The sequence below is a fragment of the Cherax quadricarinatus genome, chromosome 44 (assembly GCF_038502225.1).
Source record: "Cherax quadricarinatus isolate ZL_2023a chromosome 44, ASM3850222v1, whole genome shotgun sequence".
Lineage (NCBI taxonomy): Eukaryota > Metazoa > Arthropoda > Malacostraca > Decapoda > Parastacidae > Cherax > Cherax quadricarinatus.
In genome coordinates this window covers 20,310,596-20,325,807 of record NC_091335.1, presented here as the reverse complement: position 1 = coordinate 20,325,807, position 15,212 = coordinate 20,310,596, and the positions used below count along the sequence as shown (strand labels likewise).

Here is a 15,212-nt window from a genome sequence, read left to right as displayed (position 1 = left end):
TTTGTAATATCTTATTAATTAAACCTTAAAAATTGAAACAGCTAAGTACCCTTGCAAGCTTTTCAGTATTCTTCACTGCACTTGAGTTTGCAACTTCCCGTTTGAGGATAAGTCTGGAGTGAAGCAGAGTGCCCAGTGTTTGCTGACAGTCTGCTCTAAGATGACGCAGTCTGCCTCTTCCTTTCTGGTCTCACTGATTCCCCTCACTCTTTTATTGACTTTCAGTATAACATGAAGCAAGTGTTGCCCTTTCTATATTAGTGTTGATGTTCCTTGACAAAGTTCCTTCCCTCCATAACCCGTGTTGATGTTCCTTGACAAAGTTCCTTCCCTCCATAACCCGTGTTGATGTTCCTTGACAAAGTTCCTTCCCTCCATAACCCGTGTTGATGTTCCTTGACAAAGTTCCTTCCCTCCATAACCCGTGTTGATGTTCCTTGACAAAGTTCCTTCCCTCCATAACCCGTGTTGATATTCCTTGACGAAGTTCCTTCCCTGCAGAACCCATGTTGATGTTCCTTGACAAAGTTCCTTCCCTCCATAACCCGTGTTGATGTTCCTTGACAAAGTTCCTTCCCTCCATAACCCGTGTTGATGTTCCTTGACAAAGTTCCTTCCCTCCATAACCCGTGTTGATATTCCTTGACAAAGTTCCTTCCCTGCAGAAACCATATTGGTGTGTGTGTGTGTTTGTGTACTCACCTAGTTGAGGTTGCAGGGGTCGAGTCCAAGCTCCTGGCCCCGCCTCTTCACTGATCGCTACTAGGTCACTCTCCCTGAACAGTGAGCTTTATCATACCTCTGCTTAAAGCTATGTATGGATCCTGCCTCCACTACATCGCTTCCCAAACTATTCCACTTCCTGACTACTCTGTGGCTGAAGAAATACTTCCTGACATCCCTGTGATTCATCTGTGTCTTCAACTTCCAACTATGTCCCCTTGTTGCTGTGTCCCATCTCTGGAACATCCTGTCTTTGTCCACCTTGTCAATTCCTCTCAGTATTTTGTATGTCGTTATCATGTCCCCCCTATCTCTCCTGTCATCCAGTGTCGTCAGGTTGATTTCCCTTAACCTCTCCTTGTAGGACATACCTCTTAGCTCTGGGACTAGTCTTGTTGCAAACCTTTGCACTTTCTCTAGTTTCTTTACGTGCTTGGCTAGGTGTGGGTTCCAAACTGGTGCCGCATACTCCAATATGGGCCTAACGTAGACGGTGTACAGGGTCCTGAACGATTCCTTATTAAGATGTCGGAATGCTGTTCTGAGGTTTGCTAGGCGCCCATATGCTGCAGCAGTTATTTGATTGATGTGCGCTTCAGGAGATGTGCCTGGTGTTACACTCACCCCAAGATCTTTTTCCTTGAGTGAGGTTTGTAGTCTCTGGCCCCCTAGACTGTACTCCGTCTGCGGCCTTTTTTGCCCTTCCCCAATCTTCATGACTTTGCACTTGGTGGGGTTGAACTCGAGGAGCCAATTGCTGGACCAGGTCTGCAGTCTGTCCAAATCCCTTTGTAGTTCTGCCTGGTCTTCGATCGAATGAATTCTTCTCATCAACTTCACGTCATCTGCAAACAGGGACACTTCGGAGTCTTTTCCTTCCGTCATGTCGTTCACAAATACCAGAAATAGCACTGGTCCTAGGACTGACCCCTGTGGGACCCCGCTGGTCACAGGTGCCCACTCTGACACCTCGCCACATACCATGACTCGCTGCTGTCTTCCTGACAAGTATTCCCTGATCCATTGTAGTGCCTTCCCTGTTATCCCTGCTCGGTCCTCCAGCTTTTGCTCTAATCTCTTGTGTGGAACTGTGTCAAACGCCTTCTTGCAGTCCAAGAAAATGCAATCCACCCACCCCCCTCTCTCTCTTGTCTTACTGCTGTCACCATATCATAGAACTCCAGTAGGTTTATGACACGGGATTTCCCGTCCCTGAAACCATGTTGGCTGCTGTTGATGAGATCATTCCTTTCTAGGTGTTCCACCACTTTTCTCCCGATAATCTTCTCCATGACTTTGCATACTATACATGTCAGTGACACTGGTCTGTAGTTTAGTGCTTCATGTCTGTCTCCTTTTTTAAAGATTGGGACTACATTTGCTGTCTTCCATGCCTCAGGCAATCTCCCTGTTTCGATAGATTTATTGAATATTGTTGTTAGGGGTACACAGCGCCTCTGCTCCCTCTCTCAGGACCCTTGGAGAGATGTTATCCGGCCCCATTGCCTTTGAGGTATCTAGCTCACTCAGAAGCCTCTTCACTTCTTCCTCGGTTGTGTGTACTGTGTCCAGCACTTGGTGGTGTGCCCCACCTCTCCGTCTTTCTGGAGCACCTTTTGTCTCCTCTGTGAACACTCCTTTGAATCTCTTATTGAGTTCCTCACATACTTCACGGTCATTTCTTGTTGTCTCTCCTCCTTCCTTCCTTAGCCTGATTACCTGGTCCTTGAATGTTGTTTTCCTCCTGATGTTGCTGTATAACAGCTTCGGGTCAGATTTGGCTTTCGCTGCTATGTTGTTTTCATATTGTCGTTGGGCCTCCCTTCTAATCTGTGCATATTCATTTCTGGCTCTACGACTGCTCTCCTTATTCTCCTGGATTCTTTGCCTTCTATATTTCTTCGATTCCCTAGCACACTTGGTTTTTGCCTCCCTGCACCTTTGGGTGAACCATGGGCTCATCCTGGCTTTTTCATTATTCCTGTTACCCTTGGGTACAAACCTCTCCTCAGCCTCCTTGCACATTGTTGCTACATATTCCATCACCTCATTAACTGGCTTCCCTCCCAGTTCTCTGTCCCACTGAACCCCGTTCAGGAAGTTCCTCATTCCCGTGTAGTGTGTGTGTGTGTGTGTGTGTGTGTGTGTGTGTGTGTGTGTGTGTGTGTGTGTGTGTGTGTGTACTCACCTAATTGTGGTTGCAGGGTTCGAGACTCAGCTCCTGGCCCCGCCTCTTCACTGATCGCTACTAGGTCCTCTCCCTCTCTGCTGCTTGAGTTTTGTCATACCTCTTCTTAAAACTATGTATGGTTCCTGCCTCCACTACTTCACTTGCTAGGCTATTCCACTTCCTGATGACTCTATGACTGAAGAAATACTTCCTAACGCCCCTGTGACTCGTCTGAGTCTTCAGCTTCCAGTTGTGACCCCTTGTTTCTGTGTCCCCTCTCTGGAACATCCTATCTCTGTCCACCTTGTCTATTCCCCGCAGTATCTTGTATGTCGTTATCATGTCTCCCCTGACCCTTCTGTCCTCCAGTGTCGTCAGTTCGATTTCCCTCAGCTTTTCCTCGTCCGACATTCCCCTGAGCTCTGGGACTAGCCTTGTTGCAAACCTTTGTACTTTCTCAAACTTCTTGACGTGCTTGACCAGGTGTGGGTTCCAGACTGGTGCTGCATACTCCAGGATGGGCCTAACACAGTGTACAGTGTCTTGAACGATTCCTTATTAAGGTATCGGAATGCTATTCTCAGGTTTGCCAGGCGCCCGTATGCTGCAGCAGTTATTTGGTTGATGTGTGCCTCCGGTGACGTGCTCGGTGTTATGGTCACCTCAAGGTCTTTCTCCCTGAGTGAGGTCTGTAGTCTTTGTCCACCTAGCCTATACTCTGTCTGCGGTCTTCTTTGCCCCTCCCCAATCTTCATGACTTTGCATTTGGCAGGGTTGAAATCGAGAAGCCAGTTTCTGGACCACATGTCCAGCCTGTCCAGGTCTCTTTGCAGTCCTGCCTCATCCTCATCCGATTTAATTCTTCTCATCAGCTTCACATCATCTGCGAATAGTGACACTTCAGAGTCTATTCCTTCCATCATGTCGTTCGCATATATTAAAAATAGCACTGGTCCTAGAACTGACCCCTGTGGGACCCCGCTCGTCACAGGCGCCCACTGTGATACCTCTTCACGTACCATGACTCGTTGTTGCCTCCCTGTCAGGTATTCCCTGATCCATTGCAGTGCCCTCCCTGTTATATGCGCCTGATCCTCCAGCTTCTGCACTAATCTCTTGTGAGGAACTGTGTCAAAGGCCTCCCTGCAGTCCAGGAAAATGCAATCAACTCACTCCTCTCTCTCGTGTCTTACTTCTGTTACCTTGTCATAAAACTCCAGAAGGTTTGTGACACAGGATTTGCCTTCCATGAACCCATGCTGGTTTTCATTTATAATCTTGTTCCGTTCCAGGTGTTCCACCACTCTCCTCCTGATAATCTTCTCCATGACTTTGCATACTATACATGTCATAGACACAGGTCTGTAGTTTAGTGCCTCGTTTCTGTTTCCTTTCTTAAATATGGGGACTACATTTGCTGTCTTCCATTTCTCAGGTTGTTGCCCAGTTTCAAGGGATGTGTTGAAGATTGTGGTTAGGGGCACTCACAGCATCTCTGCTCCTTCTCTAAGGACCCATGGGGAGATGTTGTCCGATCCCATTGCCTTTGAGGTATCAAGGTCACTCTTAGCAGCCTCTGCACCTCCTCCTCGGTTGTTCGTATGTCATCCAACACTTGTTGGTATATTCCCTCTTGATATTCCCTTCTGTGCTGTCTTCCCAGAGCCTTTACTGTCTCTACTGTAAAAACTTCCTTAAATCTCCTGTTTAGCTCCTCACATACCTCCTGATCATTTCTTGTGAGTTCTCCACCTTCTGTCCTCAGTCTGATCACCTGGTCTTTGACTGTTGTCTTCCTCCTGATGTGGCTGTACAACAGTTTCGGGTCAGTCTTTACTTTCGATGCTATGTTATTTTCATACTGTCGCTGGGCCTCCCTCCTTACCTGTACATACTCGTTCCTGGCTCTGCGACTAATCTCCCTATTTTTATGTGTTCTCTGCCTTCTGTACTTTTTCCATTCTCTATTGCCCTTTGTTTTTGCCTCCTTACACCGTCGGGTAAACCAGGGGCTCGTTCTGGTCTTCCCATTGTTTCTGTTGCCCTTGGGAATAAACTTTTCCACTGCCTCCTTGCATTTTGTTTTTACATATTCCATCATTTCATTTACTGTCTTTCCTGCCAGTTCTCTGTCCCACGGAACCTCCTGCAGGAAGTTCCTCAACCCTATGTAGTCCCTTCTTTTATAGTCAGGCTTTTCCCATTCAACTCCTGTTACTCTCTCCACTTGCAACTCTACTGATATTCAAAGCACAGAACCATGTGGTCGCTAGCTCCTGTGTGTGTGTGTGTGTGTGTGTGTGTGTACTCACCTATTTGTGGTTGCAGGGGTCGAGTCCTAGCTCCTGGCCCCGCCTCTTCACCGGTTGCTACTGGGCCCTCTCTCTCCCCGCTCCATGAGCTTTATCAAACCTCGTCTTAAAACTGTGTATGGTTCCTGCCTCCACTACGTCATTTTCTAGGCTATTCCACTGCCTTACAACTCTATGACTGAAGAAATACTTCCTACTATCTCTCTGACTCATTTGTGTCTTCAACTTCCAATTGTGGCCTCTTGTTTCTGTGTCCCCATCCTGGAACATCCTGTCCTTGTCCACCTTGTCTATTCCACGCAGTATTTTATATGTCATTATCATGTCTCCCCTGACCCTCCTGTCCTCCAGTGTCGTCAGGCCGATTTCCCTTAATCTTTCTTCATAGGACATTCCCCTTAGCTCTGGAACTAACCTTGTCGCAAACCTTTGTACTTTCTCTAGTTTCTTGACTTGCTTTATCAAGTGCGGGTTCCAAACAGGTGCTGCATACTCCAGTATGGGCCTGACATACACGGTGTACAGTGTCTTGAATGATTCCTTACTAAGGTATCGGAATGCTGTTCTCAGGTTTGCCAGGCGCCCATATGCTGCAGCAGTTATCTGATTGATGTGTGCTTCCGGAGACATGCTCGGTGTTATACTCACCCCAAGATCTTTCTCCTTGAGTGAGGTTTGCAGTCTTTGGCCACCTAGCCTATACTCTGTCTGTGGTCTTCTGTGCCCTTCCCCTATCTTCATGACTTTGCATTTGGCAGGATTAAATTCGAGAAGCCATTTGCTGGACCCGGTGTCCAGTCTGTCCAGGTCTCTTTGAAGTCCTGCCTGGTCCTCATCAGATTTAATTCTCCTCATTAACTTCACATCATCTGCAAACAGGGACACTTCTGAGTCTAACCCTTCCGTCATGTCGTTCACATATACCAAAAATAGCACTGGTCCTAGGACCGACCCCTGTGGGACCCCGCTCGTCACAGGTGCCCACTGTGATACATCATTACGTACCATGACTCGTTGTTGCCTCCCTGTCAGGTATTCTCTGATCCATTGCAGTGCCCTTCCTGTTATATGCGCCTGATGCTCTAGCTTCTGCACTAATCTCTTGTGAGGAACTGTGTCAAAGGCCTTCTTGCAGTCCAAGAAGATGCAATCAACCCACCCCTCTCTCTCTTGTCTTACTTCTGTTATTTTATCATAAAACTCCAGAAGGTTTGTGACACAGGATTTGCCTTCCGTGAATCCGTGCTGGTTGGCATTTATACTCCTGTTCCGTTCCAGGTGCTCCACCACTCTCCTCCTGATAATCTTCTCCATAATTTTGCATACTATACACGTCAATGACACAGGTCTATAGTTTAGTGCCTCTTTTCTGTCTCCTTTTTTGAAAATGGGAACTACATTTGCCGTCTTCCATGCCTCAGGTAGTTGCCCAGTTTCCAGGGATGTGTTGAAGATTGTGGTAAGTGGCACGCACAACATATCTGCTCCCTCTCTAAGGACCCACGGAGAGATGTTGTCCGGTCCCATTGCCTTTGAGGTATCGATGTCCCTTAGCAGTTTCTTCACCTCCTCCTCATCTGTATGTATGTCGTCCAACACTTGTTGGTGTATTCCTTGCTGGTGTCCCCATCTGGTCTGTCCCCCCAGAGTCCTTCCTGTCTCTACTGTAAATACTTCCTTAAATCTCGTGTTGAGCTCCTCACATACCTCTTGATCGTTTCTTGTGAGTTCTCCACCTTCTTTCCTCAGCCTTATCACCTGGTCCTTGACTGTTGTCTTCCTCCTAATGTGGCTATACAGCAGTTTCGGGTCAGATTTGACTTTCGATGCTATGTCGTTTTCATACTGTCGCTGGGCGTGTGTGTGTGTGTGTGTGTGTGTGTGTGTGTGTGTGAGTGTGTGTGTGTGTGTGTGTGTGTGTGCGCTAGTGTGTGTGTGTGCGCTAGTGTGTGTGTGTGTGTGTGTGTGTGCGCTAGTGTGCGCTAGTGTGTGTGTGTGTGTGTGTGTGTGTATGTGTGTGTGTGTGTGTGTGTGTGCGCTAGAGCGTGTGTGTGTGTGCGCTAGTGTGTGTGAGATAGTGTGTGTGTGCGATAGTGTGTGTGAGATAGTGTGTGTGTGCGCTAGTGTGTGTGTGTGTGTGTGTGTGTGTGTGTGCGTGTGTGTGTGTGCGCTAGTGTGTGTGTGTGTGTGTGTGTGTGTGTGCGTGTGTGTGTGTGCGCTAGTGTGTGTGTGTGTGTGTGTGTGTGTGTGTGTGAGTGTGTGTGTGTGCGCTAGTGTGTGTGTGTGTGTGTGTGTGTGTGTGTGTGTGAGTGTGTGTGTGCGCTAGTGTGTGTGTGTGTGTGTGTGTGTGTGTGCGTGTGTGTGTGTGCGCTAGTGTGTGTGTGTGTGTGTGTGTGTGTGTGCGTGTGTGTGTGCGCTAGTGTGTGTGTGTGTGTGTGTGTGTACATACATTCCTTCCCTACATTACATATCAACACTAATCATAAGATAAACATATATAATGTAACACAATATATCGTCATCTTACTCCCAGTTATGTAACACAATATATCGTCATCTTACTCCCAGTTATATAACACAATATATCGTCATCTTACTCCCAGTTATGTAACACAATATATCGTCATCTTACTCCCAGTTATTTCAATTATCTCATCATAATTCTTGTATTTATCGCATTATTTTATTACTTCTTCGATATCTTTATTAAAGCTTTCAGCCAGGCCACAGCCAGGCCACAGCCAGGCCACAGCCAGGCCACAGGAACTGGCTGGTGGGGGGCCCCATGGCCTGGCTGGAGGGGGGCCCCGTTTCCTGGCTGGTGGGGCCCCATGGCCTGGCTGGAGGGGACCCGTGGCCTGGCTGGTGGGGCCCCGTGGCCTGGCTGGAGGGGACCCGTGGCCTGGCTGGTGGGGCTCCATGGCCTGGCTGGAGGGGACCCGTGGCCTGGCTGGAGGGGACCCGTGGCCTGGCTGGTGGGGCTTCGTGGTCTGGTTGGAGGGGCCCCGTGGCCTGGCTGGAGGGGCCCCGTTGCCTGGCTGGTGGGGCTCCGTGGTCTGGCTGGAGGGGACCTGTGGTCTGGCTGGAGGGGACCCGTGGTCTGGCTGGAGGGGACCCGTGGGCTGGCTGGTGGGGCTACGTGGTCTGGCTGGAGGGGACCCGTGGCCTGGCTGGTGGGGCTACGTGGTCTGGCTGGAGGGGGCCCGTGGGCTGGCTGGAGGGGCTCCGTTGCCTGGCTGGTGGGGCTCCGTGGTCTGGCTGGAGGGGGCCCATGGGCTGGCTGGAGGGGCCCCGTTGCCTGGCTGGTGGGGCTCCGTTGTCTGGCTGGAGGGGGCCCGTGGGCTGCCTGGAGGGGGCCCGTGGGCTGGCTGGTGGGGCCCCGTGGTCTGGCTGGTAAAGCTCTCGCTTCACACACAGGCTCCGGGTTCGATTCCCGGCAGGGGTGGGAACACTGGACGCGTTTCCTTCATCTGTTATCCTCTTCACCTAGCAAGTAGGTACCTGGGTGTTTGTCAGCTGGTGTGGGTCGCATCCTGGGGGACAAGATTGAGGACCACAATGGAAATAACGCACCGCTAACCCTCCGGGGTTAAAAATCCGAATAAAATCTTATCTTACTTCCCTCTATTAACCTTTGACCTGGTGAGAGACGTTTCGCTCTACTTAGACTGTAACGTGCTCTTGTCAGTCGTCCAGGTACCATAATGCTCTGTCTTGTCGTCCACAGCATGCCAGCCAGCGCGAGAAGCAGTCGTGGGTCAGGGGGAAGTGGTGGTGGACGACGACACCACCACCACCACGACAACAACAACTACCAGGACAACTACCACAGCAACCATGACGACGACCACCACCACCACCACAATGGCACCTACGGTGTGGTCGCCACACAGTACTACGAGTCCGGACCACCAGCGTCCAAGATGCAACTCTCAACGGTGAGTACTGTGAGTACGTCGGGAAACGTGGAGGTACGTGGAAGTAAATGTGAGTATATGGAAGTACGTGGAGATACGTGGAAGTACATGTGAGTACATGGAAGTACGTGGATAGACGTGGAAGTACATGGAAGTACGTGGAGATGCGTGGAAGTACCTGGAAGTACATGGAGATGCGTGGAAGTACATGTGAGTACATGGAAGTACTTAGGGAGAACATGGGAAAGGCAGAATATGTTACCATATGTCTCCTGCAGACTAAGTTGTTTGTGTACCTACTGTGTGTCTGGTGGAGACTAACTTAGTTATCTGTGTACCTACTGTGTGTCTGCTGGAGACTAACTTAGTTATCTGTGTACCTACTGTGTGTTTGCTGGAGACTAACTTAGTTATCTATGTACCTACTGTGTGTCTGCTGGAGACTAACTTAGTTATCTGTGTACCTGCTGTGTGTCTGCTGGAGACTAACTTAGTTATCTGTGTACCTACTGTGTGTCTGCTGGAGACTAACTTAGTTATCTGTGTACCTACTGTGTGTCTGGTGGAGACTAACTTAGTTATCTGTGTACCTACTGTGTGTCTGCTGGAGACTAACTTAGTTATCTGTGTACCTACTGTGTGTCTGCTGGAGACTAACTTAGTTATCTGTGTACCTACTGTGTGTCTGCTGGAGACTAACTTAGTTATCTGTGTACCTACTGTGTGTCTGGTGGAGACTAACTTAGTTATCTGTGTACCTACTGTGTGTCTGCTGGAAACTAACTTAGTTATCTGTGTACCTACTGTGTGTCTGGTGGAGACTAACTTAGTTATCTGTGTACCTACTGTGTGTCTGCTGGAGACTAACTTAGTTATCTGTGTACCTACTGTGTGTCTGCTGGAAACTAACTTAGTTATCTGTGTACCTACTGTGTGTCTGGTGGAGACTAACTTAGTTATCTGTGTACCTACTGTGTGTCTGGTGGAGACTAACTTAGTTATCTGTGTACCTACTGTGTGTCTGGTGGAGACTAATTTAGATATCTGTGTACCTACTGTGTGTCTGCTGGAAACTAACTTAGTTATCTGTGTACCTACTGTGTGTCTGGTGGAGACTAACTTAGTTATCTGTGTACCTACTGTGTGTCTGCTGGAGACTAACTTAGTTATCTGTGTACCTACTGTGTGTCTGCTGGACACTAACTACATTAGTATCTGTGTAACTACTGTGGGCAGTTACACGTACAGTGTAGTATTATAGCTAGGTAAATCATGTACACATACACCCAGGGATGTATATTCCTCGTTGTATTTACACTGTTTTGATCTCTGTTTTAAGCATTAAAGTCACTTGGACTGGGAGTTGCAATGTAATGTTCAGTCTTATTAACCCTCGTGTAGTCTTAGTGACCCTGGTGTAGTCTTAGTGACCCTGGTGCAGTCTTAGTGACCCTGGTGCAGTCTTAGTGACTCTGGTGCAGTCTTAGTGACCCTGGTGCAGTCTTAGTGATCCCGGTGTAGTCTTAGTGACCCTGGTGCAGTCTTAGTGATCCCGGTGTAGTCTTAGTGACCCTGGTGCAGTCTTAGTGACCCTGGTGCAGTCTTAGTGACCCTGGTGCAGTCTTAGTGACCCTGGTGTAGTCTTAGTGACCCTGGTGCAGTCTTAGTGACCCTGGTGCAGTCTTAGTGATCCCGGTGTAGTCTTAGTGACCCTGGTGCAGTCTTAGTGACCCTGGTGCAGTCTGAGTGACCCCGGTGTAGTCTTAGTGACCCTGGTGTAGTCTTAGTGACCCTGGTGTAGTCTTAGTGACCCTGGTGTAGTCTTAGTGATCCTGGTGTAGTCTTAGTGACCCTGGTGCAGTCTTAGTGACCCTGGTGCAGTCTTAGTGATCCCGGTGTAGTTTTAGTGATCCCGGTGTAGTCTTAGTGACCCTGGTGTAGTCTTAGTGACCCTGGTGTAGTCTTAGTGACCCTGGTGCAGTCTTAGTGACCCTGGTGCAGTCTTAGTGACCCTGGTGCAGTCTTAGTGACCCTGGTGCAGTCTTAGTGACCCTGGTGCAGTCTTAGTGACCCTGGTGCAGTCTTAGTGACCCTGGTGCAGTCTTAGTGACCCTGGTGTAGTCTTAGTGACCCTGGTGCAGTCTTAGTGACCCTGGTGCAGTCTTAGTGACCCTGGTGCAGTCTTAGTGACCCTGGTGCAGTCTTAGTGACCCTGGTGCAGTCTTAGTGACCCTGGTGCAGTCTTAGTGACCCTGGTGCAGTCTTAGTGACCCTGGTGTAGTCTTAGTGACCCTGGTGCAGTCTTAGTGACCCTTGTGCAGTCTTAGTGACCCTGGTGCAGTCTTAGTGACCCTGGTGCAGTCTTAGTGACCCTGGTGCAGTCTTAGTGACCCTGGTGCAGTCTTAGTGACCCTGGTGCAGTCTTAGTGACCCTGGTGCAGTCTTAGTGACCCTGGTGCAGTCTTAGTGACTCTGGTGCAGTCTTAGTGACCCTGGTGCAGTCTTAGTGACCCTGGTGCAGTCTTAGTGACCCTGGTGCAGTCTTAGTGACCCTGGTCCAGTCTTAGTGACCCTGGTGCAGTCTTGGTGACTCTGGTGCAGTCTTGGTGACTCTGCTGCAGTCTTAGTGACTCTGGTGCAGTCTTAGTGACTCTGGTGCAGTCTTAGTGACTCTGGTGCAGTCTTAGTGACCCTGGTGCAGTCTTAGTGACCCTGGTGCAGTCTTGGTGACTCTGGTGCAGTCTTAGTGACTCTGGTGCAGTCTTAGTGACTCTTGTGCAGTCTTGGTGACTCTGGTGCAGTCTTGGTGACTCTGGTGCAGTCTTAGTGACTTTGGTGCAGTCTTATTGACTCTGGTGCAGTCTTAGTGACCCTGGTGCAGTCTTAGTAACCCTGGTGCAGTCTTAGTGACCCTGGTGCAGTCTTAGTGACTCTGGTGCAGTCTTAGTGACCCTGGTGCAGTCTTAGTGATCCCGGTGTAGTCTTAGTGACCCTGGTGCAGTCTTAGTGATCCCGGTGTAGTCTTAGTGACCCTGGTGCAGTCTTAGTGACCCTGGTGCAGTCTTAGTGACCCTGGTGCGGTCTTAGTGATCCCGGTGTAGTCTTAGTGACCCTGGTGCAGTCTTAGTGACCCTGGTGCAGTCTTAGTGACCCTGGTGCAGTCTTAGTGACCCTGGAGCAGTCTTACTGACTCTGGTGCAGTCTTAGCGCCTCTGGTGCAGTCTTAGTGACTCTGGTGCAGTCTTAGTGACTCTGGTGCAGTCTTAGCGACTCTGCTGCAGTCTTAGTGGCTTTGGTGCAGTCTTATTGACTCTGGTGCAGTCTTAGTGACTCTGGTGCAGTCTTAGTGACTCTGGTGCAGGCATAGTGGGTTTGGTGCAGTCTTAGTGACTCTGGTGCAGTCTTAGTGACCCTGGTGCAGTCTTAGTGACCCTTGTGCAGTTTTAGTGACCCTGGTGCAGTCTTAGTGACCCTGGTGCAGTCTTAGTGACCCTGGTGCAGTCTTAGTGACCCTGGTGCAGTCTTAGTGACCCTGGTGTAGTCTTAGTGACCCTGGTGCAGTCTTAGTGACCCCGGTGCAGTCTTAGTGATCCCGGTGTAGTCTTAGTGACCCTGGTGCAGTCTTAGTGACCCTGGTGCAGTCTTAGTGACCCCGGTGTAGTCTTAGTGACCCTGGTGTAGTCTTAGTGACCCTGGTGTAGTCTTAGTGACCCTGGTGTAGTCTTAGTGATCCTGGTGTAGTCTTAGTGACCCTGGTGCAGTCTTAGTGACCCTGGTGCAGTCTTAGTGATCCCGGTGTAGTCTTAGTGATCCCGGTGTAGTCTTAGTGACCCTGGTGTAGTCTTAGTGACCCTGGTGTAGTCTTAGTGACCCTGGTGCAGTCTTAGTGACCCTGGTGCAGTCTTAGTGACCCTGGTGCAGTCTTAGTGACCCTGGTGCAGTCTTAGTGACCCTGGTGCAGTCTTAGTGACCCTGGTGCAGTCTTAGTGACCCTGGTGCAGTCTTAGTGACCCTGGTGCAGTCTTAGTGACCCTGGTACAGTCTTAGTGACCCTGGTGTAGTCTTAGTGACCCTGGTGCAGTCTTAGTGACCCTGGTGCAGTCTTAGTGACCCTGGTGCAGTCTTAGTGACCCTGGTGCAGTCTTAGTGACCCTGGTGCAGTCTTAGTGACCCTGGTGCAGTCTTAGTGACCCTGGTGTAATCTTAGTGACCCTGGTGCAGTCTTAGTGACCCTTGTGCAGTCTTAGTGACCCTGGTGCAGTCTTAGTGACTCTGGTGCAGTCTTAGTGACCCTGGTGCAGTCTTAGTGACCCTGGTGCAGTCTTAGTGACCCTGGTGCAGTCTTAGTGACCCTGGTGCAGTCTTAGTGACCCTGGTCCAGTCTTAGTGACTCTGGTGCAGTCTTAGTGACCCTGGTGCAGTCTTAGTGACCCTGGTGCAGTCTTAGTGACCCTGGTGCAGTCTTAGTGACCCTGGTGCAGTCTTAGTGACCCTGGTGCAGTCTTAGTGCCCCCGGTGTAGTCTTAGTGACCCTGGTGCAGTCTTAGTGACCTTGGTGCAGTCTTAGTGACCCTGGTGCAGTCTTGGTGACTCTGGTGCAGTCTTGGTGACTCTGCTGCAGTCTTAGTGACTTTGGTGCAGTCTTATTGACTCTGGTGCAGTCTTAGTGACCCTGGTGCAGTCTTAGTAACCCTGGTGCAGTCTTAGTGACCCTGGTGCAGTCTTAGTGACTCTGGGGCAGTCTTAGTGACCCTGGTGCAGTCTTAGTGATCCCGGTGTAGTCTTAGTGACCCTGGTGCAGTCTTAGTGATCCCGGTGTAGTCTTAGTGACCCTGGTGCAGTCTTAGTGACCCTGGTGCAGTCTTAGTGACCCTGGTGCGGTCTTAGTGATCCCGGTGTAGTCTTAGTGACCCTGGTGCAGTCTTAGTGACCCTGGTGCAGTCTTAGTGACCCTGGTGCAGTCTTAGTGACCCTGGTGCAGTCTTAGTGACTCTGGTGCAGTCTTAGCGCCTCTGGTGCAGTCTTAGTGACTCTGGTGCAGTCTTAGTGACTCTGGTGCAGTCTTAGCGACTCTGCTGCAGTCTTAGTGGCTTTGGTGCAGTCTTATTGACTCTGGTGCAGTCTTAGTGACTCTGGTGCAGTCTTAGTGACTCTGGTGCAGGCATAGTGGGTTTGGTGCAGTCTTAGTGACTCTGGTGCAGTCTTAGTGACTCTGGTGCAGTCTAAGTGACTCTGGTGCAATCTTAGTGACTTTGGTTTAGTCTTAGTGACTCTGGTGCAGTCTTAGTGACTCTGGTCCAGTCTTAGCGACTCTGGTGCAGTCTTAGTGGCTCTGGTGCAGTCTTAGTGACTCTGGTGCAGTCTCAGTGACTCTGGTGCAGTCTTAGCGCCTTTGGTGCAGTCTTAGTGACTCTGTTGCAGTCTTAGTGACTCTGGTGCAGTCTTAGCGCCTCTGGCGCAGTCTTAGTGACTCTGGTGCAGTCTTAGCGACTCTGGTGCAATCTTAGTGACTCTGGTGCAGTCTTAGCGACTCTGGTGCAATCTTAGTGACTCTGGTGCAGTCTTGGTGACTCTGGTGGAGTCTTAGTGACTTTGGTGCAGTCTTATTGACTCTGGTGCAGTCTTAGTGACCCTGGTGCAGTCTTAGTGACCCTGGTGCAGTCTTAGTGACCCTGGTGTAGTCTTAGTGACTCTGGTGCAGTCTTAGTGACTCTGGTGCAGTCTTAGTGATCCCGGTGTAGTCTTAGTGACCCTGGTGCAGTCTTAGTGATCCCGGTGTAGTCTTAGTGACCCTGGTGCAGTCTTAGTGACCCTTGTGCAGTCTTAGTGACCCTGGTGCAGTCTTAGTGACTCTGGTGCAGTCTTGGTGACTCTGGTGCAGTCTTAGTGACTCTGGTGCAGTCTTAGTGACTTTGGTTTAGTCTTAGTGACTCTGGTGCAGTCTTAGTGACTCTGGTGCAGTCTTAGTGACCCTGGTGCAGTCTTAGTGACTCTGGTGCAGTCTTAGTGGCCCTGGTGCAGTCTTAGTGATCCCGGTGTAGTCTTAGTGACCCTGGTGCAGTCTTAGTGACCCTGGTGCAGTCTTAGTGA

The 15,212-nt window shown here is 49.8% G+C and overlaps 1 protein-coding gene across 2 annotated transcripts in view; it reads left to right on the top strand.

Annotated features, from left to right (window-relative positions):
* The window catches only part of LOC128697353 (uncharacterized), a 272,403-nt gene that overhangs the window by 122,575 nt on the left and 134,616 nt on the right, over nucleotides 1-15,212 (top strand). For both annotated transcript variants that reach the window (XM_070094179.1, XM_070094180.1), the window contains one exon: nucleotides 8,933-9,143. In XM_070094179.1, the coding sequence (XP_069950280.1) occupies nucleotides 8,934-9,143 (210 nt within the window). In that variant the 5' untranslated portion in view covers nucleotide 8,933. The remainder of the gene's footprint in view (nucleotides 1-8,932; nucleotides 9,144-15,212) is intronic.